Source organism: Myotis nattereri (assembly GCF_964212035.1).
Source record: "Myotis nattereri genome assembly, chromosome: 1".
Classification (NCBI taxonomy): Eukaryota; Metazoa; Chordata; class Mammalia; order Chiroptera; family Vespertilionidae; genus Myotis; species Myotis nattereri.
The window spans coordinates 125,839,926-125,863,677 of record NC_138075.1 but is presented as its reverse complement, the minus strand read 5'-3'; the positions used below and the strand labels follow the sequence as shown (position 1 = coordinate 125,863,677).

The following is a 23,752-nucleotide window of genomic DNA, read 5'->3' as shown; positions in this document are numbered from 1 at the left end:
TGTGGACTTCCTACTTAGCATTATAGCTGTTTCTTTTCTGGAATGTACCTGATGATGAGAAAATACAACGTACAGACTGTAACGTGTCTACAAACAAGAGGCTTGAGTTATTGTACTATAGTTAAACAAGAATTTGGATTTTCCCTCTTGGACTTGAATTTAAATGTTTTAAAGTACACTTTTGTTGCTATGTTTACAGTTTTGGTTTTGGCCACCTTATGTTGAAAATACCAATATAAGCATCTTTTTTCAGTAGGTACTTGATAAAAGAATGTATATTTTTGTATTCTTGGTCTATTATGTCTTTAGTCAGAATATTACTTTGTTGGTTCTGTTGAGTTAATAAAATATTTGGATGGCAAAAATCCATCAGAGAGAAAACAGTCTTTTTTCTGAAGCTTTTTAAGACTTAATCATGAAGTGCTTTCTGCGTGCTTCAGGCTTTCTAAGCCTAAGATTGTAAATTTTGCTCTTACTTTTAGTGACTGCCGTATGTCAATTTGTTATAGAATTTAAATGTGCCTGATGCATCTCTCCCCACCAAAAGTGAAGCAGCTGGCCCTGGCTTTGTTCCTCCAGTCAGAGGCCCATTGTTTCCAATGGATGCAAGGGGCCCGTACCTGAGAAGAGGCCCTCCTTTTCCTCCACCTCCGGGAAGCATGTATGGCGCTTCCCATGATTATTTTCCTCCAGGAGACTTTCCCGGTCCACCACCTCCTCCATTTGCAAGTATGCTTTTTTAAAAAAAAAAAAAAAATTAATGTGTGTTTTATAGAGTAAATAAGATATATTAAGTCTACTTCCTATACATGTAGTAATACAGTGGAGGAAAACCTTTCTCACATTCTGTGAGTATACCATTATTTTTCAGTATTGGGAAGGCAGCCAACCATTATAGACTGTAATGAGTTTCAGTTTGATTCATCTCAATACTGTGGAAGAATTTCTGTATTTCACTTGTCAAGAAAATCATTGGCTTTTTGCTTCAGTCTGATGTTAAGACTGAAATTATTTGTATCTTATTTGCTAGAAACTGGTTACTATGCCAGTAAGTAAAAATAATTACATTTTATATTTTAGCATTAAAATTACTGGCTAACATTTTTAAATTCATTTTTTAAAGTTCTCATTTAAAACTTAAAATGTGTTTGGACTAATTGTTGAATTCATTGAAATTCTTTCACAGCCTCACATCAGAAAAATGGAATAATTTATTGGTTTTATATCTATACATTGCCATTTAGAACTGTAGTTTTCTATAGAATAAGTACATAATTACCAAACACTAGGCAGAAGCCTATTATTTGCATGGTGTGGTCATTGCTTTCCATCATTCCTCCTGTATGTTAAGGTGTGAATTAAAATTAACTTCTTTTGGGGAATTTTAAGACAGTCTCTGATATAGCTGTAAATGTTTTATGATAATATCAAATTGGAACTGGGAATTACTAGTCTGAATTTTCAGTCCAGTGAAAATTGTATTACATGGAAACTTTTTAAAAGTAAGTTTGTATAGTTTGAAGTAATTCTTTTTTAAAAGTGTTAAGATGTTAGATTTTCATAAGACAAAATTTGGGTCTAAAATTTATGATATTCCCTTTAATCATGTGTAGTTGAAGAAAGTATGTTTTTCCTCAATGGTGTAAAAATTTGTTAGATCAAGTAATAATTCTGTTGTCAATTTTTGAATGTAAAGATTGGAAGTTATAAGCTAACGATTTATTAGGGCTTCAGTACAGGTGGTTAAAGTTAAAAAATGTCTTTTATTAATCTTTTTGAACAGTGAGAAATGTCTACTCACCGAGAGCTTTTCCTCATTATCTTCCCCCAAGAGCTGGATTTTTCCCTCCACCCCCGTCCTCACATCCTGAAAGTAGAAGTGAGGTCCCGTCAGGGCTGAGTCCACCTTCAAATGAGCCTGCTACTGAGTGAACATCCAGAACCACAAGAAACTTGACAATATTTTTGGTCTCTCTTCAAAAGCAATTATTTTTCTTTATTTTATTTTTTTAATTAAAACAATTGGGGTGACATAAGATTATGTAGGTTTCAAGTGTACATTTCTATGATACATGATCTGTATCAAAAGTAATTTCGATTTCTCTCATTTTCAGTTTAAGTAACAACTGTTACTTAAGTGACTATACTTATGCTCAGATTGGAGCTTAATGGAACTACATTCTCAGGATAGTATTTTGTAAATAAAGATGATTTAAATATGAATTTCATGAGTAAATTATTTCCATTTTATTTTATTCTACATAGTATAATTATTTTAATTTGGTTAACGAATCCACTATCACATAAACAATAATGGGAGTTTCCTTTATGTGATCTTGCAATTACGGCTGTTTTAAACTCCAAAGGCTGTGTCTTTATGCCAAGAATTGCATTTACTGTGGTTACAGACAAATGTGAAAGTAACTTATACTTCATTAAATAAATTTTAATTGACTTAAAGACTTGTTTGACATTGATAATAAAGTCAGCTAGTTTTTTCATAAATATGGTTACATTAGTTTTTTTCTTTCTCCCAGCAGCTTTGAGGCTCACAACTAATGCTTTATTATGGGTCTTTCCTATTCAGTTATCTTACCCAAAGTGTGCCCTATATCTCGCAAATAGACGTGAATGACCTGATGCAACAAATTAACCCTTTGAGTGCCAACCAATATCCTAGGAACTATGCTAAAATTGCCAAGGCATTTTTGCTGATTTTACAGTAGTTTAGGAAAAAAATTATGAATCGCAATAAAGAGTGAACTACTAGCATCTAATAGTGACACTGCAGGAGAAGCGTGATAGTGCTCCCGGCACTTTTGGCGAAAGACAGGAGGAGTGCGATCTCGCTCCCCGGCACTCTAGGGGTTAATATACTTTGTTTTAACAGTCAAAATTTATTATATTTTAAAGAAAACCAGGATATTGTCTAATGGTAAATTTCATTGGTTTCCTTATTTTATTTCTTCTTTTCATTTGTAAGATATTTACTGTTTTTAGTGGGGAATGTTGAGTTTACTATAGGATAACTATACTGAGGCAATGGTCATCATGTTGAGCTTTGGACTCAATTATCTTGAGACTGTTTCCCTAACTCAGGTTTGTATTCTTTTAGTCTTCTTGCACATTAATATGATTATGAAAGGCTAATAAATATTACAATACTCATGTTGAGAGGCTGGTTGTTTCTAGTTGTTTACTTGGATTTCTTTTGGTGCCAAAAGACAGATTAAATATTCTTGAGCAAAGCAATGATGCATTTGTAATTGGCACACTTCATGTCAGCCCAGGTGTTCTCTGGAACAGTGTTCTTGTGAGGTAGTTCACTCCCTCTCCATTCTCATCCTGCCTTAGAAAAAAAGGGTAAAAACAAAGGCTCCGTGTGAAATGCTTGAATAAAATATTAAGTAGAATGAGGACTGTAAAAGCATCATTACACTTTTAAAAGCCAGATTTCAGAGGGTAATAAAGACTACTTTTAAAAATGATAAAGTGAAAAGAAGAAGAGAAACAGAAGAGGAATGATGCGGACCATTCAGTCAAGTGAATTTTTTTTGTTTGCTCTAGGATAGGGAAGACCTGTTTTGGCTTAAGTCAGAAGAGGAGAGAGGAGAAGGCAATTCAGACATAGTAGTAAGAGTGGTAATGAACTGAGGAAGCAAAGCATAGAGGAGTCAGGGAGCGCATTGGATGAAAGCATGGTGGAAGACAAGAAGACGATATGGGTTGAGAAGTTTAAAATACTTTGGGGTTCCAGAATAAATAAACATATTTAGCTTTAAAATATATTTTTACTAAAGTCGTAACCAAATGGGAATAGGCAAATAATAGTAATTTAGGATGACTAGCAAGTTTGCCCCATTTATTCCTTATCCCCAGTTATATTTCCTGGTTAGTTTCTCTACTAACCCGTTTTCACTATTCTGGTTATTTTAGGATTTTAGAAGGTATGCTTATATCTGTAGTCTCTGATTTATCAACTTGATTTATTTATCAGTTTGTGTATTAATTCCTTAAGATGAAAAATTGGGATTAAATACACTTATACTGTTTCCATCCCCATTTTTCTTTCCTCTTCATGTTTGATATTTACCCAAATTAATGTTTTCTATTGTTACCTTTGTAATTTTAATATATTTAAACCTCAATTAGTACTTCTTTCCTTTATTCCACCTCTCTTCTTTCCCTACCTTGACCGAAATTCTAGTTTCTCCTAGCTATATATTTTCCTAGCTATATATTAGCAACCTTCAAAGTTGCTAATATATTATGCCTACAGCATAACCTCTCTTCTATGCTTGGTCCATAGTTAATCTAAAATTTGAAAATCATTGAATAGCATTTGCATCATTATCGTTATTTAAATATTACTCCCTTTATCTAATCTTGCAATTGGGAATGTTTTAAATTCCAAAGGCTGTGTCTTTATGCCAAGAACTGTATTTACTATGGTAATAGGAAAATGTGAAAGTACTTAATTAAATTATACTTAAATATATTTAATCAGACCAAATCATATATTCTCCTTTATACCTTTTTCTATGTAAGAAAGACCAAATCATATATTCTATTTTATACCTTTTTCTATGTAAGAAAGACAGTTTTCCTGTTAGATCTCTTTCTTGAGTGAGGATTTAGACTGGGAATCTTTGTGTTTGGGTAGGTGGGGGCAGGGGTGGAGACAGGGGATCTCTGACTGACTGGCTTGGACTTAGGATGGGCCCATAGGGAGCTGGTTGACTGATGATAAGCCCTCCAGATACCAGAATGAGAAGGGCTTCATCTAGGACACTATTCACACTGGAAGCTTTTGCTTGTTCCAAACAGTTTGATTTCTTTAGGGAATATCTATTCAGTATTTTAGCTGGAGGCAAATCTTGGCTCTGCCTTGTGCTTGGGGCTGTGGCAAAAGGAATGGTGGTAGCAAGTGTTAGTTATTCTGTATGTAGAGCTTCAGGTAAGCTCTCTGTTTTTACGTCTTACACCAGTTCCACACACAGTATACCAGCTGGCTCTGAGCCCAGCTTCAGGTTCTATCAGGCAGATAGACTCCCAGCCCCTGATAACAAGTTCTAGGCAGCAGCTTTCACTATTTTATCCTTCAACCAAATCTCATCTGTTCCTTTTAAAAATATATATATTTTTATTGATTTCAGAGAGAAAGAGAGAGAAAGAAACATCAATGATGAGAGAGAATCATTGATTAGCTGCCATTGGGGATCGAGCCTGCAACCAGGGCATGTGCCCTGACCGGGAATTGAACCAGCGACCTCTTGGTTCCTGGGTTGATGCTCAACCACTGAGCCATGCCACCCAGGCCCATCTGTTCCTTATGTCTTTTATTAGATTTTGAAACCTTATTTGTTGGTGACCTCATTTATTCTTTACAGTGTTACAGGACTTATTTCTCTGGGCTGTTTGTGTTTATTTCACCTGGTCCTTGAAGGGCAGGTGGTAAATGCATGTGTTTACTCTGCCATCTTGAAGCTTGTGTTCTATTTTTGCTGCTGTTACTACCATCTGAAGGGATAGTTAAAGGGATATGTCAAAGTTCAGGATATTGAACTGAGCATTATTTTGGGCTGATATGCAATAGGCTTGGACATTTCAAGAAAGGATACTTCTTGGTCTTGGTGGTACAGTTTTCCCTCCACTTTAATCTGATCATTTTTAAGTAGAAAAGTAATACACAATCCTATAAGAAAAATTAGAATATGGTCAGAAGCAGAAGAAAACATAATCATCCAGCGTCATCAAAAAGCATTTTTTGCATTTTATGTTGTACTTCTTTCAAGCCTCTTATTCTTCAACTATCTTTTGTATTGTAATTATGTGTCTATAATTTCATATTTTTAAACTTAACCTAATATAATTTTTATGCAGTCTTTGTAAACTTCAATTTTTATTTTTAGACATTACTTACTTCAAACACTTAAAATTTTCACTTTAAATGCAAAATAGCTGATTAAAAGCAAAACATATCATACTGACCCTTTGTCTCATATACTGAAGTCAGCCACTGGTATTTGCTTTTAGGCAATTAGGTAAAAATAAAAAACTGTTACTTCTCTCTAAAAGTTGAGGTATTCTATTTAACAGATAAATGTGCAATCTCCATCCAAAAATAGTTTATTAACAGCCTTGCTACATGCTGTTCCAACCCCTTCCATCTAAAGCAGATCTTTGTTTGAGCAGCTATACTAATAAAAGCCTTGGTGACTGTCACGCCCTCACATCATCACAAGATGGCCACCCCCATGTTGTCACAAGATGGCTTCCCCCATGTCACAAGATGGCCACCCCATGTCATCACAAGATGGCCAGCAGGGCAGGGCAGTTGGGGGCAATCGGGCCGGCAGGTGAGCAGTTCGGAGCCAGCAGTCCCAGATTGTGAGAGGGATGTCCGAAACTGGCAGTCGGACATCCCCCAAGGGGTCCCAGATTGGAGAGGGTGCAGGCTGGGCTGAGGGACACCCCCCCCCCAGGGCATGAATTTTGTGCACTGGGCCTCTAGTATGTTCATAAAACTGACAGTGTTCCTTAGTGATTGTTAAGTTTGCAAATAATATTAAATGTCAATTATAATTGAAAAAATTACAAATAAAAAATTCTTAAGGTTACCATAGAAACACTGGGGCTCCACCAGACCATTCAGAGGATATGATGCTGGAAGGACCTTTAGGGGACATTCAAGAGCATCTGGTGCAGAGCCTGAGCCAGCCAGACTTCATTTTTAATGGTGTGTAACTTTCCCTTTTGTGAGTATGGTTTACTTGACCATCCTTTTCTTGCTGAACACTTAAAGCTGTTTTCTTTTTTTAAGAAATTTTAAAGAATCTCTCTCTCTATATATATATATATAAGCCTATTATGCAAATTGTCCCCTTGGGAGTTCGACCGGGAGACCTGGAGTTTAATCACTCACTATGACATGCGCTGACCACCAGGAGGCTGCGCGGAACGACGGAAAGCCCTGGCTGGCAGCTGGAAGGCCCTGATTGGCCCTGTTCACCGATCAGGCCTAGGGACCTACCTGGGCACGAATTTTGTGCACCAGGCCTCTAGTTATATATGATAGTATAATATCTATGCATATATTTTTCTCCCATTGGGCTTAAGATGATTTTTTAGGGATATATACATAAAACATACTCTGGGTCCAGAATTTGGAGCAGAGGAGAGGGTTGTTAAGAGGAAAGGAGATGAAATTTTTTGGAACCAGCTGGACAATCCAGACAATTTACAGACATGTTTGGACGCTATGAAATTGTTTTGTGAGTATGGTTGGTAATATTTAGTCTGCTTCTGCAGGTGTGGTTCAGGTTCCACCATGAGTCTACTTAGAAAAGCATCTAGCCTTATAATCTTTGCAAACTAAGCCTTCTTTTTCTTTCAGAGTAGCAGCTAACTTTGACAGAATTTGATGAGTGGTACAGAAGAGATGGTGGGTTTTTTGGTGGTGTGTGAGAACTTTCTGATAATTGTACATAAAGAGTAACTAAGTTTATTATATTAGGAAACTTGCTTGCAAGACAAAAATGCAGCTCAAACCAGTTTGAGAAAAATACATGTAATAATATTGGTTTGTGCAACTAAGGCTTTCAGGATTTCACAGTTATATTCAACTAGGGGCCCAGTGCATGAATTCGTGCACCTTAAAAGGAATTGTGGGCCGCTAGGCTGCAGTGGGAACAGGGGCAGGTCTTGGCCCATCCTTCGTGCCCCCACCCAGCCCCTCTTGCCGTGACCCTTGGTCCCCTGTCTGACAGCAGCCCCGCTCCTGCTGCCACCACTCCCACACACTGACACACCAGCCCCACTTGCATCCACTGGTGGCGCAGAGTGATTGGGGCCAGCACCAGCAGCGGGTGGGAGTAGTGGCTGCTGCCCATATCACCCCTCAGGAGCAGGGGGAGGTGGAGAAACCCTGAGGGGTAATCAGGGCCAGCAGCCGCTGCTCGCACCAACTGACGGTGCCAAGCGATCGGAGCCAGTGCCAGGTGCCAGCAGCAGGTGTGAATGGGGCCAGTGCCGTCAGCAGGTGCAAGCGCCCGGCTGGACCGCAGCGCATGGGAGCAAAGAATTTTCAGTAACCACCAGAGGCTCGCCCTGATGACAGCTCTACTATCCTGCCGTGGCCGATGCCTGCCATGTTCTGCACTCTGCTGCCTGTTGCCAATGCCCGCCATGTTCTGCATGCACCCCCTCTTGGTCAGCACACATCATAGTGACCGATTGTTCAGTTGTTTGGTTGTTCCGCCATTCAGTCTATTTGCATATTAGGATTTTATATAGAGATAGTTTAAATTATAACATCAAAATATGGTCTTTCTCTTATATTCTGTTTGCTCTGCTCCTCTCTATTAGTTTCATTGCTGGGTATATTATCTCTCCATGTAGTTGTAGCATTTCCAGACTTAATGGTATTTAGTGTTTACAATCTCAGGAGGGAAAAGAGCCATTATTTTAAAAAGTCCAGAAAAATTCCTGGGGATGGCTCTTACTCTTCCTGTTTGGGATAAAATTGCATTTCCAAACCAGTTCCCTGTGGGACTGTTGTCTTCTTCAATTTCTTTCATTGATTTCTTATAATTTTCATTGTACAAATCTTTCACCTCCCTGGTTAAGTTTATTTCTAAATATTTTATTCTAATTTGATGTTATTGTAAATGGGATTTTTTTTTTTAATTTCTTTTTTGGAGAGATTGTTGTTAGTGCTTAGAAATGCAACAGATTTTTTGTACCTGCAACTTTGCTGAATTCAGTGATTGGTTCTAGCAGTGTTTCGGTGCAGTCTTTAGGGTTTACTACAGTCGTGCACTACTTCACGACATTTGGGTCAGTGCTGGACTGCATATATGATGGTGGTCTCAAGGTTATAATGGAGCTGAAAATTTCAATCACCTAGTAATGTCATAGCCAACTTAACACCAAAATGATGCATTACTTATGTGTTTGTAGTGATGCTGGTATAAATGATCCAACTGCACTGCCAATTGTATAAAAGTACCATCTAGGTTTGTGTAACTACATTCTACAATTTTTGCACAATGCTGAAATTGCCTAACAATGCATTTTTCAGAATGTATCACCATCGTTAAGCTACGCGTGACTATATGTACAGAGTCCCCAACTTAAGATTTTTTTTTTACTTTAGGATGGTGCAGAAGTGATATGCATTCAATAGAAACTGTACTTTGAATTTTTAATTTTTTATTATCTTTTCCTGTGGTACCTTATTCTCATGTGGCAGCAAGTCACAGCTCTCAGTCAGCTACATGATCATGAGGGTAAATAGCCAATACTGTACAGTGTACTGTTGTTGTCAGTATTTTTTGGATATTGTGTTTTGTGTTTTCACATCCCATCATGTCTAAAAACATCCAACTGTGTCTCCTGCTTCTGGTTAGAAGAGGAAGGCAATTACTCTTGAGGTGGAACTCAAGATAATTGCCCAATTGTAGGCTAAATACTGTTAGTGTTCTGAGCACATTTAAGGTAGGGTAGACTAACCTATGATATGTGATAGGATAGGGGTGTTAAATGCATTTTCTTTTTTTGAAATCCTCACCAGAGGATATTTTTTCCATTGATCTTTTGAGAGAGAATGGAAGGGAGCGGGGAGGGGAGAAAGAGAGAGAAACATTGATGTGAGAGAGACATGTCGACCGGTTACCTCCTGCACATGCCTCGACCAAGGCCGGTGATCGAACCTGCAACCAAGGTATGTGCCCTTGACCCAAAATTGAACCCAGGACACTTTGATCAGCAGGCCACCACTCTGAACACTGAGCCAAACCTGCCAGGGTCTTAAATGCGTTTTGTTTTGTTTTTAAATATATTTTATTGACTTTTTACAGAGAGGAAGTGAGAGGGATAGAGAGTTAGAAACATCGATGAGAGAGAAACATCGATCAGCTGCCTCCTGCACATCTCCTACTGGGGATGTGCCCGCAACCCAGGTACATGCCCTTGACCAGAATCGAACCTGGGACCTTTCAGTCCGCAGGCCGACGCTCTATCCACTGAGCCAAACCGGTTTCAACTTAAATGCGTTTTTGACTTAGAATATTTTCATCTTAGGATGGGGTTTATCAGGACATAACCCCATTGTAAGTCGAGAAGCATCTGTAAAAATTCATGTCATATGCAAACACAGTGTTCTTCCTCTCCGTGATTTGGATGCCTTTTCTTTTTCTTTTTTTGGCCTAATTGCTATGGCCAGGACTTCCAATACTATGTGGAATAGAAGTGGTAAGAATTGACACCATTTTCATGTTCCTGATCCTAAAAGAAAAGCTTTCAGCTTTTCAACATTCACTATGATGTTAGCTGTGGGCTTGGCTTCTATGGCCTATATTATATTGAGGTACATTCCCTCTCCAATTTTTTGATGTTACTTTATTAAGCCATAATTATACTGACTCTCCTTTGTTTGCACATGATCTAAATAGTGCTTTAAAATTTTTATTACCATTTCTTTGTTGGAACTTGTCATTTTGAGTTGTTTATTTCAACCAAAGATAATTCATCTCCTGTGAACTTATATGTTCAAGTCCTTTTTAATTGTCTTTGAAACTAATAAATATTTGTTAATTTTCGATTTTGAAATAGTTTGCCTTCAGAGTCTGTTTTATTTTAATCCTTAAATCTATGTAAAGAAAGCTTAAAGTCTCACTTATCTATTTGATATTTTAATAAAATTATCCTATCTAATAAAAGAGAAACATGATAATTAGCCGTACCTCCACTATCCTTCCCATTGGCTAATCAGGGTGATATGCAAATTAACTGCTAGCCACGATGGCGGCCGGCAGCCAGGCAGCTGGAAGCTAGCATGAGGCTCGCTTGCTTCAGTGACGGAGGACTCCAATGTTCCCCGCCTGCCTTGCCGGCCTCTGAGCTGCAACTCTAAGCAACTATGTTACAAATATAGAAGCTAAACAAAACCCCAGAAACCTGCTTTAGTCGGCCAGGCTTTAGCCAGCAGGATCGCAACATTGTTTCAAATACAGAAGGTAAACAAAGGCCAGAAACCTGATTTCAGCAGCAGAGGCCTAAGAGCTGGAGCCAAGCCTCAGAGCTAAAGCTGGCCCAGAATAAAAAACAAAAGAAAAAAAGGAGCGGTTGGGAGCTTCAGTCACCCGCCAGCCTGAAAACAGCCCTCAGCCCCTCACCCAGACTGGCCAGGCACCCCAGTGGGGACCCCCACCCTGAAGGGTGTGTGACCAGCTGCAAACAGCCATCATCCCCTCATCCATGCTGGCTAGGCACCCCAGTGGGGACCCCCACCCTGATCCAGGACACCCTTCAGGGCAAACCAGCCGGCCCCCACCCGTGCAACAGGCCTCTATCCTATATAGTAAAAGGGTAATATGCCTCCCAGCACTGGGATCAGTGAAGCCGCGAGGCCTCCCGGCACCAGGATCCTCGTGACAGGGGGCAGCGCCCAAACCCCCTGATCGCCCTGCGGCTCTGTGTGTGACAGGCTGCGGTGCTCCAACCCCCTGATCGGCCCTGTTCTGTGTGTGACAGGGTGCGGCGCCCCAACCGCCCCCCCACAGGCCCTGCTCTGTGTGTGACGGGGTAGAGCCATAACCTCCCCATCAGCCCTGCCCTGAGTGTGACAGGGTGCAGTGCCCCAACCCCCTGATCCGTCCTGCTCTGTGTGTGACAGGGGGTGGTGCCCCAACTCCCCTATCGGCCCTACTCTGTGAGTGGCAGGGGGGAGCTCCTCAACCCCCTGATCGGCACTGCTCTGTGCGTGATAGGGGGGAGCTCCCCAACCCCCTGATTGGCCCTGCTCTGTGCGTGACAGGGGGCAGCGCCCCAACCCCCTGATTGGCCCTGCTCTGTGCGTGACAGGGTACGGAGCCCCAACCCCCCTGATGGGCCCTGCTCTGTGAGTGGCGGGGGGGTGGGTGGCGCCGCAACCTCCCCATCGACCCTGCCTTGAGTGTGACGGGGCGGTGCCCCAACCCCCCAATCGGCCCTACCCTGAGCGTGACTGAGGGTAGCATTGCAACCTCCTGATCTGCCCTGCTTGTGCATTGACAGGGGTGGTGCCCCGACTCCCCAATCAGCCCTGCTCTGAGCCCGACCAGGGGCTGCACCTAGGGATTGGGCCTGCCCTCTGCCACCCAGGAGCAGGCCTAAGCCAGCAGGTCATTATCTCCTGAGTTGTCCCAGACTGCGAGAGGGCACAGGCCGAGCTGAGGAGCCCCGTCTTCCCCCCGAGTGCACAAATTTTTGTGCACCGGGCCTCTAGTATTTATTAATATAATAGGAAGTATTGTCAAAGTATTCACTATGTTCAAAAGAGAATTTAATTTTCTTAAATTGATGAAAAGAGATAGGTAACTACCTAGGTTTGAACTATTTGGATCTGTTATTTTAATGGCCTTTTGGATAACAACACACCTAAATAGTCCAATGATTTTATTAATTCAGTGGAAAACATGATTAAGTCTGTCTATTAATAATGGGTTAACAAAACTGCATCTTGATCAACTAGCCTTTTAAAATTTTTCTCAATTTGTTGGGTACATAAACATAGATAAAATAATGTTAATAAAGGACCAAAAATACATATATTTCAATCACTTGAAAATCTCTAACAACATATCATCCCAGGTAAGTAGAGTTTTTAACTTCCAGAAATAATTACAATGACAAGGTAGTAACTATTCTAATTTTACAGTTATCCTGCCTGTTTCTTGTCAGTAAGTAGGTTAGCCATATACCAACTGTATAATTTTGTTTATTAAAAATTAGAATGAAGTTATACACATACGTTAGGTTATGTAGTACATTTACATTTTCTTTCTTTTTAAAAAATATATTTTATTATTGATTTTTTACAGATAGAAAGGGAGGATAGAGAGTTAGAATCATCGATGAGAGAAAACATCGATCAACTGCCTCCTGCACACCTCCTACTGGGGATGTGCCTGCAACCAAGGTATATGCCCTTGACCGGAACCGAACCCGGGACCATTCAGTCCATAGGCTGATGCTCTATCCACTGAGCCAAACCACACACACACACACACACACACACACACACACACACAAGTATATATCAAGGGCAGTTAATGCAATTTAAGAAATATAACAAGAATACTGGTACATGGAGAGTATGAGACTTTAACATTTAATATCTATACATTTGAAAAACTAAGGTGAAAAACCAGTATTGTTTGCCTACTAATAGTATAATTGTATTTAAAGAGTGGCAGGATAGAGGTCATATAACTATAGGGGTCCTATTTTACCTATTTTCTCAGAAAATTTCATGTAAGTGAATATTTCTTGATTAAAATTCTTTTAACTACCAACCCTTGTTTTAACCACTTGGTGTGAAAATATTTCTAAAATGTTTTAAATATTCTATTAATTTATTATGTAGGTATTCTGAAGATAATGTATTTTACTACTGATATGGAGTCATTACAAATATTTATCATTTCTAGATACAGGTGTCCCCCCAAAATATATACACACTTTGAGTTATTATAAAGCCAGTGTTTATTAACATACAGTTCATTTTCAAAATTTAAAAGAACCTACAGAAATGAATACATTTTTTTATCAATGCCTGTTTTCAAACTGATGACCATTTGGTCCAGGTACTGCTGATAATGCAAAGCAATGGAATCGAAAACATCAAGAATCATTTCGGTATTTGTGCACCCTCAATTCATTATTGTTGCCGGTTTTGTACTATGAACTTTATCTTTTATGTATCCCCATTAGAAAAGTCTAGTGGCGCGTTAGGATAAGTTTTTTTTTTTGTTCAAAGCTTAGTCTGGCTTCACCCATTATTGCAAATCAGTTAAACTTGAAAAGGAGTGAAACTTAAGTGAATTTTCAGCTGTTAAAGTGTGTATACATTTTTTTGGGACCCCCTATATAACAGTTTTGTTATAGGAATGTTTAAATCTGTCTCAAGTTCCAAATCAAATGGCTTAAGATTAGTTATGTTCTCTTTCCAAGTTTGTAAACTTCTGTGCCTTTCATAGTCATGCCTACCCTCTACATCTGACCTACTGTAGATTGAGAAATCAAACAGGCTTCTTAGAATGATGCTGAAAGTAAGAGGAAGTGAGCTAAAAGGAAGTGGAAGTGGTTCTTCTGTATATCACACCTTTAAGTATTAGTGCCGGGAATGATCTGGCCCCACAAGTCTTTTTTATTTTATTTTTCAGTTACAATTTACATTCAGTATTATTTTGTATTAGTTTCAAGTGTTCCCTCCAATATTTCCAGTACTCACCTGACACCATATATAGTTATACCAGTATTATTGACTATATTCCCTATGCTGTACTTTAGATCCCCATGACTATTCTGCAAATATCAATTTGTTGGTTTAAAAAAATATTTTTATTGTTTTTAGAGAGGAAGGGAGAGAGAGAAACATCAATGATGAGAGGCAATCATTCCTCCTGCACACCCCCTTCTAGGGCTTGAGCCCGCAACCCGGGCATGTGCCCTTGACTGGAATCGAACCCAGGACCCTTCAGTCCGCAGGCCAATGCTCTATCCACTGAACCAAACCAGCTAGGGCTCAATTTATAGTTTTTAACCCCTTCACCTTTTCCACCCAACCCCCCAAACTCCCATCTGGCAACCATCAGTCTGTTCTCTGTGTCTATAGTCTGTTTCTATTTTATCTTGTTCTTTAGATTCCACATATAAGTGAAATTATATGGTATTTGTCTTTCTCTGACTTATTTTACTTAGCATGATACCCTTTTCATTCCTTTGTCAGATACTAATAGACCAGATAGGTGTGGGTTTATTTCTGGGCTCTCTATTCTGTTCAGTTGATCTATGTGTCTGTTTTTAGGACAGTACCATGCTGTTTTGATAACGATAGCCTTGTGGTATATAATGATATCTGGTAGCATAATACCTCCAACTTTGTTCTTCTTTCTCAAGATTGCTGTGGCTATTTGGGGTCTTTTGTGTCCCACAAATCTTTTATACTTACTTCTGGATCTTTGGCTACAATCAAAATACTGATAGCTATGGTTGCTTTATATAATCCTATCTAATAAAGAGGGAATATGCTAATTGACCCTCATGCCATTGCAAAGATGGCAGCGCCCACAGCCAATAAGGAGGGAATATGCTAATTGACTGCCACACCCTAAAAGATGGTGGCCCCCACAGCCACAAGATGGCGGCGCCCGGTCCCCTCAGCCCCACCAGGGAGGCAGGCGCGTCAAGGTCGGGCCCACCCCGAGGCGGGCTTGGCCGCCCTGCGCGCCTGCCTCTGGAGTCTCCCAGTCCCCTCAGCCCTCCAGCCACCCAGGGCCACCCGAGGCTCAGGTAACCAGGGCCGGCCGAGGTTTGTGCTGCCAGCAGTGGCAGCAGCAGAGGTGTGATGGGGGCGTCGCCTTCCCCTGATCACCAGGTTGCCTCCCACCCCTGAGGGCTCCCGGACTGTGAGAGGGGGCAGGCCGGGCTGAGGGAACCCCCTCCAGTGCATGACTGGGCCTCTAGTGTGTATGTATGTGTATACACACACACACACACACACACACACACACACATATATATATATACATACAAACATATATATATATGCCTAAGCGACTGTTATGGCCGGTTGACCAAATGACCAGTCACTATGATGATGCACTGACCACCAGGGGACAGACGCTCAATGTAGGAGCTGTCCCCGGTGGTCAGTGTGCTCCCACAGCCAACCTCCTGCAGCTGGCCAACCTCCTGTAGTCCCCCTGCCCCCGGCCCCCCACCAGCTGGCCCCGATCAGGACTGGGTGAGATGGCCCCCAATCAGCCCCAATCATTGGCCAGGCCAAGGGACCCTGCCTGTGCATGAATTTGTGCACTGGGCCTCTAGTATTGAAATAATACTCTACTGACAATAGTGCTTTAAATTGAAATATATACAGAGTCAACTGCAATGATCTATTAAAAAATTATTTAGGCCTGGCCGGTATGGCTCAGTGGTTGAGTATTGACCTGTGAACCAGGTGGTCATGGTTTGATTCCTGGTCAGGACACATGCCCGGATTGTGGGTTCAATCCCCAGTAGGAATTGTGCGGGAGGCAGCTGATCAATGATTCTCTCTCATCATTGATGTTTCTATTTCTCCTTCACCTTTCCTCTCTCTGAAATAATTTTTAAAAAATATTTAGGCCCTGGGCAGGCATCTCACTTGGTTAGAGTGTCATCCTGATATGCCACAGTTATGGGTTCAATCCCTGGTGAGGTCACACACAAGAATCAACCAATGAATGCATAAATAAATTGAACAACAAATCTATGTTTCCCTCTCTCTCTTTTCCTCTCTAAAATCAATAATAAAAAATTATTTAGAACTTCCCTATTTACAATGAATCTAATCTGTAAACTCTCAGTAGATCTGTGAGCCTCTTTCAGTTCACTATGCTGCACTCCTTTGTGAGTGAGTAGAAGGCAATATTCTGTCCTTCTGCCTTGGTCACATTTAAGACTCAGCCACAATCATTAATATTATATGTCTAACCATAAACATTCATTTATTGGTAACTTGTATCATACTGATTTTAAATTATAAATATTTTAAAAATATAAGAACCAAGTAATATAATTAATTTCCCTTTACTTATAACCTAGAACAAATTTAAGGTTTGCCTTTTTTTTTTTTTTTTAAAGAAAAAATAAAACAGATACAGTTGTCTTCATGCCCATACCACTCTTGCTCTCATGCCCTAGAGCAAGCATGTCAAACTCGTGGCCAGTGGCATGCCGCCCGAGACTATGACATGCTTGCCTAGAGGTAAACACTCTTGTGGAGTTGTGTTTTTCCAATTAAATGTTTATGTACCGTATATGTAAGTTTAGTTTGTCTGCCTTTTTAAAATGTACATCAATAGCATCATTATATATAGAGCCCTTAGAAGTTGGCTTTTTTCACTCAACATTGTTTGAGATTCATCTATTTTAATAAAATGGTCTAGTTAGTTAATTTTGACTGCAGTATAGTATTCCACTGTATGGATATGTGACAAATTCATTCTGTTATTAATGGACATTAGGCTGCTGCTGCTTTTTCATTATAATGTGGAAATAAGCATTTTAGTATTTGTTTCTTTTGTCACATAAGCAATATCTCTAGACCTACAGTTTTGAAATTTGGGGTACAAGCCCTGTGAGTATGCAAAGAATTTCCATGCAGCATGCAGGTGTGCTCTTAGGGAACTTCATAGACTTTCACCTTCCATGTGTATTTTCCACAGCTGTTCTGCCTAAGGATGAACTTAAGGTGAGGTTCTCCTTTCCTGCCTTCCTTTAGCAGTTACCCTATTCCCATGTTATAAAAGGAGCACATACCTTTCACCTACTTCTGATTGTACTATAATGCATCATATTAAGGTGTCCTAACCTCAGGAGCCCCCAAGAGACAATTTGAAATATTGGTGTCAGTGCCAAGAAAGTGAATTACTCTATTTGCATCAACCAAATAACCAAAATTAATTTTTGATCAGTTTGACTTTTTATTTTTTGGTCTTATAAGCTTAGGAGTTCAAAAATGAATGCCATGATTATAACAAAACTCTCTTCTCGTCTACTTATGTGAAAAGGATTTTTTTTTTAACACTTATGTTTATAGAAATGAAAAACAGGAATAGAATTTATACTTGGCCTGACTCATTTCATGGGGAGCAGGCAATCAGGAACCAGGGGCCTGGGTGTGCAGTGGGAGTCTGGTGCTGGAGATGTGGAGGCCTTCAGAGCCATGAGTAGGCCAGGCAGTGGCAAGCATGTGGTCTATGCAGCAGCTCGTTTCTGTGTCAAAAGGGCTGAAGGTCAGGCTGAGGCTGCGAGGTCACAGAGGGACAGTCTGGGCCCATGGCTGGGGCGGGCTCCACGGCAAGTCTTCACACCAGGTTGCCTACCTGGGGAACTACAGGAGAGCCGCTTCCTTCTACTGTGCCCTGCATGCCTTTTCTGAGAAAACTTAACACTGTGCTGACTTTAAAGGTGCACTACTTAAAGGAGTTCCATTATTGGAGGGCATATATTGAAGGGTGCATTCAGAGGTGAGGCAATAAATTGGTAACTGACAAAATATATGAGTTTAGGAGGAAAATGATGTAAAATTTCCAAATCATCAAGTTTTTTGTATTTTTAAAATGAATGATGGTTGGAGGTCCTGAATTACTATGGCATTTAGACCCAGTTATATACATTTTGATCCACAGGCCAATGCTTTATCCACTAAGCTAAGTGATACTTACTAAAGTTTACTGAAAACTATTATGTTAAAATTTTTGCCAATGTTATATGTCTAACTTAAACTGCAAAGGAGTACATGGTTTTTCAAAATTCCTTTAGGATTTTTAGGGACTATGAGAACAAAATGATCAGAGACTTGGTGCTAAGAGAATACAGCTAGAAGTGAAATTGCTGGGTCACAGGGCACAGACAACTTCAGCTTATATAAGATACTGTAATTTTGCTCTCCAAAGTGGATATACTAATCCAAATTTCAACTCTCAGTGCTTCCCCAATCATTGCCAACACTTGGTGTTATCTTGCCCTCGTTTAATTTTTTAATCTTTTATTTAAGGTTTCTTCTAAAAAATTGATTTTAGAGAGGGAGTAAGGGGGAGGAAGCAAGGGGGGGGGGAGAGAGGAGAGAGAGAGAGAGAGAGAGAGAGAAGAGAGAGAGAGAGAGAGAGAAAGAGAAACCTCGCCGATGTGAGAAAGACACATCAATCAGTTTCCTCCCCCGATAAGCACCCTGACCTAGATTGGATCTGCAACCTAGGTATGTGCCCTGGCCAGAATCGAACCTGAGACCTTCTGGTGCATGGGACAATGCTCCAACCAACTGAGCCACATTGGCCAAGGCTAATTTTTTAATCTTTTAGAAAGGTTGATTCAAGTGTCCTGAAAATTTACTCACAATATACCTCCTTCCAAATTCTTTCCAAAACCAGGAAACCAAGTTAGGAGGTTGAACCAGAGTGATGCCCCTCCAGGCTACCTGAATTCTGGGTGGCTGGGAGCCCTGATTGCTTAGAGATGCTTTCAACCTCTTCCTGGAGAGCACTTGCTAGGCCCCTGCCAGATACAGAGTGCTCCACTGTCCATCATGGACAAGGGGGGTGTCTATGAAGCTGTGAGAGAAGTATGTTCCAGGTATCCTAGGAGAAGATAGGAAAGCCCAGGTGTGTGAAGCCCTAGATGTGTGAGGGAATTGGGAGGTGGAAGTGAGAGGAGGGGGCTCCACTGGCCTCTAGTTGACTTACAGTGACATACTTGTCTACTGGCAGCTGATGTCTGCTCTCTGTGGTGGCTGAACTAGTGGCATGGTCAAGTGTAGGAGACTATAAGTGAGAGCATTGTTATTTTAAAATACTTATAATGAAAAAAAATCACTTGAATTTGAAATTAATTCACAAATCTCAGTATCATATTATTACATTAGAATAAATTTTTTTTGTTGTTTATCCTCACCAAAGGGCATTTTTCCACTGATTTTTTTTTAGAGAGAGTGGAAGAGAGAGGGAAGACAGAGAGAAACATCAATGTGAGAGAAACACATCGATTGGTTGCCTCCTGCAACTAAGGTACATGCCCTTGACCAGAACTGAATCCGGGACCGCTTGGTCTGCAGGTCAATGCTTTATCCACTGAGCTAAATTGGCTAGGGAAGAACAGTTAAATTTTTTAAGTTTAATTCAGCTTCATAAGTTTTGAATGCTTGTGAAAATAAAAAGGTTTAAAAATCACTTATTTGAGGGGGGGTTTCTCATTGGTGGCAATATTAAAATTTTTAAGAGGTTATCAGTTAAAACATGACAAGACTTTATTTGAAAGTTCTAAACAAATTCATGATTCTCAAATCTTCATTTTATTCTTCTCATCAATTATAGAATAAAGAATATGATCCCTGGCTAGTATGGCTCAGTTGGTTGGAGTGCTATCCCGGTATTCCGAAAGGTCGCGTTTGATTCCTGGTCACGGCACATACCCACGCTGTGGGATTGATCCCCAGTTAGGGTGTCTATGGAAGCAACCAATCTCTCCCTTTCTCTCTCTCTAAAAGAAATAAAAACAAACCAAAAAGACATTTCCTCAGGTGAGGATTATAAAAAGCATTATTTTTTGCTCCAATTCCTTCCAGTTTATACCAGTTTGGTGTACAATATTTTCTAATTATGTCAGGACATGAAAAGGTTGGGAAACCTTGATATAGGTAGGCAATGTGGGGGAGTTACTGGGTTTTCATAGCTTCCTGTGTATTAACTCCATTAGGACCATTTTATGTACTACCTTTGTAGAGATCCAATATAATTCATGCTATAGGCCCCAAGCAATTTAGGTTTTGAAACCATGTGTTCAACCGTAAGCACACTTCCTTTCCAAGCCCGGCTCCACTGAATCCCTAACTTTCTTAATTCCTAGGGTAGTGAGAGAAGTGTGAATGTAATTTTCAATATGTAAGTTTCACAGTAAGCTGTGTTTTGAGAGTATTTTATTTAATACATTTGTTCAAAGATGTCTATAAGCTGTTGGCTAACAAGGGTTGAAATTTTGGATGAAGAATCAGTTTTAGATAACCAAGTCCAATCCCTCATTTCACAGATGAGGAAACTGAAGCTCAAGGAAGAGTCTGGGCTCGTGTAGCACAGTCAGAGCGTAGAGTGGACAACAGATGCCAGGTCTCCTAGTTCCGTGCCTCACTGTACCAGCCTACACTTGGTATCACTCATGTATAAACAGGCTTCCCTTTTTATATACATTTTTGTGTACTATTTGGTTCTTTAAATACATAAACATGGTGATTTATTCAGAGGAGTTAGGTGTGTCTAACAAGGATGCAGCAGGTATGATGACAGTTCCAAAGTGAGGCAGTGCCTAGAAGAAACTGTATCTGGAATGATTAAGGATGGAAGGGAAAAAGCCATTTTTTTCATAAATGACAGCTGTTTGCCTCAACATCCAAAATGAAGACTGTAAAGCCAAACTAAAGCAATATAGGGGTTTATAAACTATATTTAATACTGGCATATTGAAGTTAAGTTGCTTTTTTGTGTGCTAACCAGTCTATTGTCTGCTTTTAAGCTTATATATAGCCAAGGTGAGGTAAAACATTAAATTCTTCCCAACTATTCAGTTTAAGATTTATGATATATTCTCAAATTTGAGCTTCACTGCTCAGATTACAATAGGAGCTAACATATAATTATACACAATATAAGGAGTATTGCAGTTTATTTAATACTAAAAGTTTTCATGCTTCATAAACAATAAACTATATACCAATAACCACTTTTTAATGCTTTATTCATTGATTAAAAGAATATACATTTAACATAAACCATATAACATCAGTCATCAGGTCAAACATTCAGCTGGTTTCCTTACAGTTTCTGTCAGGAGTTATTTTATCTGATCACATTTATAAGATAAAATCTCACCACATCTGGCATTTACACACACTGTGCCAGTGGATTCACACTACTGATGTACATATAAAATCCGTATGGTATGTGCCCACTGGAGACAAAACAGTGCACACCTGTCAAAAGGTCATTTTAATATAAGATGGTAAAACCATTTGTAAAACACATATAAACTTTTTCCATAAATAGAATCATATCTGGACATCTGTTGCATAAATTGTGTTTCCAAAGCTTACAATAGAGCAGCCAGGTCTCAGCACTGCTGGGCACCCATGTTGGCTACTTTATTATTGCAGACTGTCCTTTAACATTAAATGCACAACATTCGTACCACTTAAAACTGGGGTCAGGTGGAAGTCTCACAGAGACCACGTCTGTACCGCGGTTGCCCTGAAACAGTTAAATCGGCTTTTAAAGCCTCTCAGATATAACAAGGTTTTAAAACATACTTCATGGAATGTTCTTCATGTATTATAGCAGCTCATACCTGTGATAGAACAAGTTTTCAGTTTTTCCTCTCTTCCTTTACATTCACTATTCACAGTGAAACAGGTGCATGTTTTTTTTTTTCTTTTTTTTTGTGTTTTGTTTTTCAGAGTTCTGAGGTTGCTGACTGAGCCACAGCACAGCTGTGTACCATAGGTCGAAATTCGACCTTTAATATTACAATCTAGCAGAATCTGGCTGGCCAGAGTGGGCCGGCCCCTGCCAGCATGTGGGCACTTCTTCAGTTAAGTCTATTCTTTGGCAGCTGACACGCGCGCTGACAGAGAAAAATCCAGTGACTTGTTGCTAGGGATTTCACGACTAATGTTTGTGTGCAAGCATGTGTGTTTACAATTCTGTTTTTTGATTTTCTTTTAGGAGGTTTTACCCTGGAATATAGTTTCTTTCTCCCTCCACAACTTGAAATCTGGGCTTAAAAGCTAACTTGAATGTGTAATATAATTGATAAATAAAATCATGTCAGATATAGTTTCTAAAAATCCAACAATTTGAGTATTTGTTTATGTAAATGCATTTTAAAAAAAGGGTTAAGCAAGATTCTAACCTAATACTATACAAAATTCAGAATGGTAGTTGGTGATAATCAATTTTATATATGTAATGAAAGTTAAAATCTTGGCTTTTCTGTTAAAGATAACTCATTTGGGACATTATCCTCCCTTCCATTTTAAATAAAAATTAATGAAATGCTATTAGAATGTGTGAATGCAGTATATTGCATACAAATCCACCAGGCTATGGGTATATATCTATATATGTATAAAAATATTTTGGCTCCTGAGTTCAACTCTGACACACAAAGAATAAAATAATCAAAAAGAGAGAGTAACTCAGTGAAAAATAAAGTTAGCCAGCAACCTCAGACAACCTTCGGTTGTGTATCTTTAAGGTTTGGTAACAAGTCTATTAACCGTGAAAGCCCTATACATTGTCACTTTGAACTTCTAATCCAATACCCGACTATGTTCTTTGATCAAGAAGTAGAATATACATATATAATTCTATGAAGCTAATACTGATTAAACACAGCACAAAGGGATTAATTCACACTACTGAAAAAAACATAATAGGACCCTACTTGCATATGTAACCACAGGAATTGTACATTTAAAAAAAAGCTAAATGTCTTCGCTAAAGCTTTGCATCTCTCTGTAAAAATGACGATTTGGTTCAGTGAAGACACTGAGTGATTCGATGTCCATGACTGCGTGCCAAGGTTGACCCAGGCCCAGGGATACCTGCTCAATAAGGTTATGCACTGGATCCACATCCTGGTCGGCCAGTTCACCTTGGTCAAAATCAATGCTTTCTTCAGTGACTTCAAGTACTTTTAGATTAGAGCCACGAAGACGAGCAATGGCAATGAGGTTGTGTGCCCACACTGTGTAACCTTAAAAAAAGCAAAACACAAGCACTATAATTTCCTTGCATTTTATTTTGTCTATATGATAAGTTAATCTTTTCCACAAATTGGAATCACAATGACTACTTTGGTCCTTTTCCTTTAAAAATATACTGAGATTTGAGAAGGAAGTATGACTGTTTAGCGAGCAAAAAAAAAAGACTAAGTTTGATATTGTCTCCAAGAATTTACTGTGGGTGGTGAAATGGAAGGTGCTGTAATCCTATTCCGATACCACATTTAGTAAAATCATACATGTTTAAAATACAATTTTATAACTGGATAATGATGTAGCATAAAGAAAAATTTTTTTACTTCATATATGTGTCCATTAATACATAATTAAACTGGTGTTTTTCATTAGTGAAAATCATTCATAGTTCAAAGTTATGAAGAGACACTTTAAACT

General features: G+C 39.4%; 2 protein-coding genes across 2 annotated transcripts in view; one reads left to right on the top strand and one right to left on the bottom strand.

Moving 5' to 3' along the window:
* The window catches only part of MIA2 (MIA SH3 domain ER export factor 2), a 120,762-nt gene extending 117,589 nt beyond the window's left edge, over positions 1 to 3,173 (top strand). The window contains 2 exon segments of the mRNA XM_081096407.1: positions 510 to 729; positions 1,784 to 3,173. Of these exon segments, the coding sequence (XP_080952533.1) occupies positions 510 to 729; positions 1,784 to 1,932 (369 nt within the window). The 3' untranslated portion in view covers positions 1,933 to 3,173.
* An 18,124-nt stretch (positions 3,174 to 21,297) lies between these two features.
* The window catches only part of FBXO33 (F-box protein 33), a gene marked incomplete at its 5' end in the record, with an annotated part of 31,469 nt that continues 29,014 nt past the window's right edge, over positions 21,298 to 23,752 (bottom strand). The window contains one exon of the mRNA XM_081099323.1: positions 21,298 to 23,331. Coding sequence (XP_080955449.1) covers positions 23,060 to 23,331 — 272 coding nt within the window. The 3' untranslated portion in view covers positions 21,298 to 23,059. The remainder of the gene's footprint in view (positions 23,332 to 23,752) is intronic.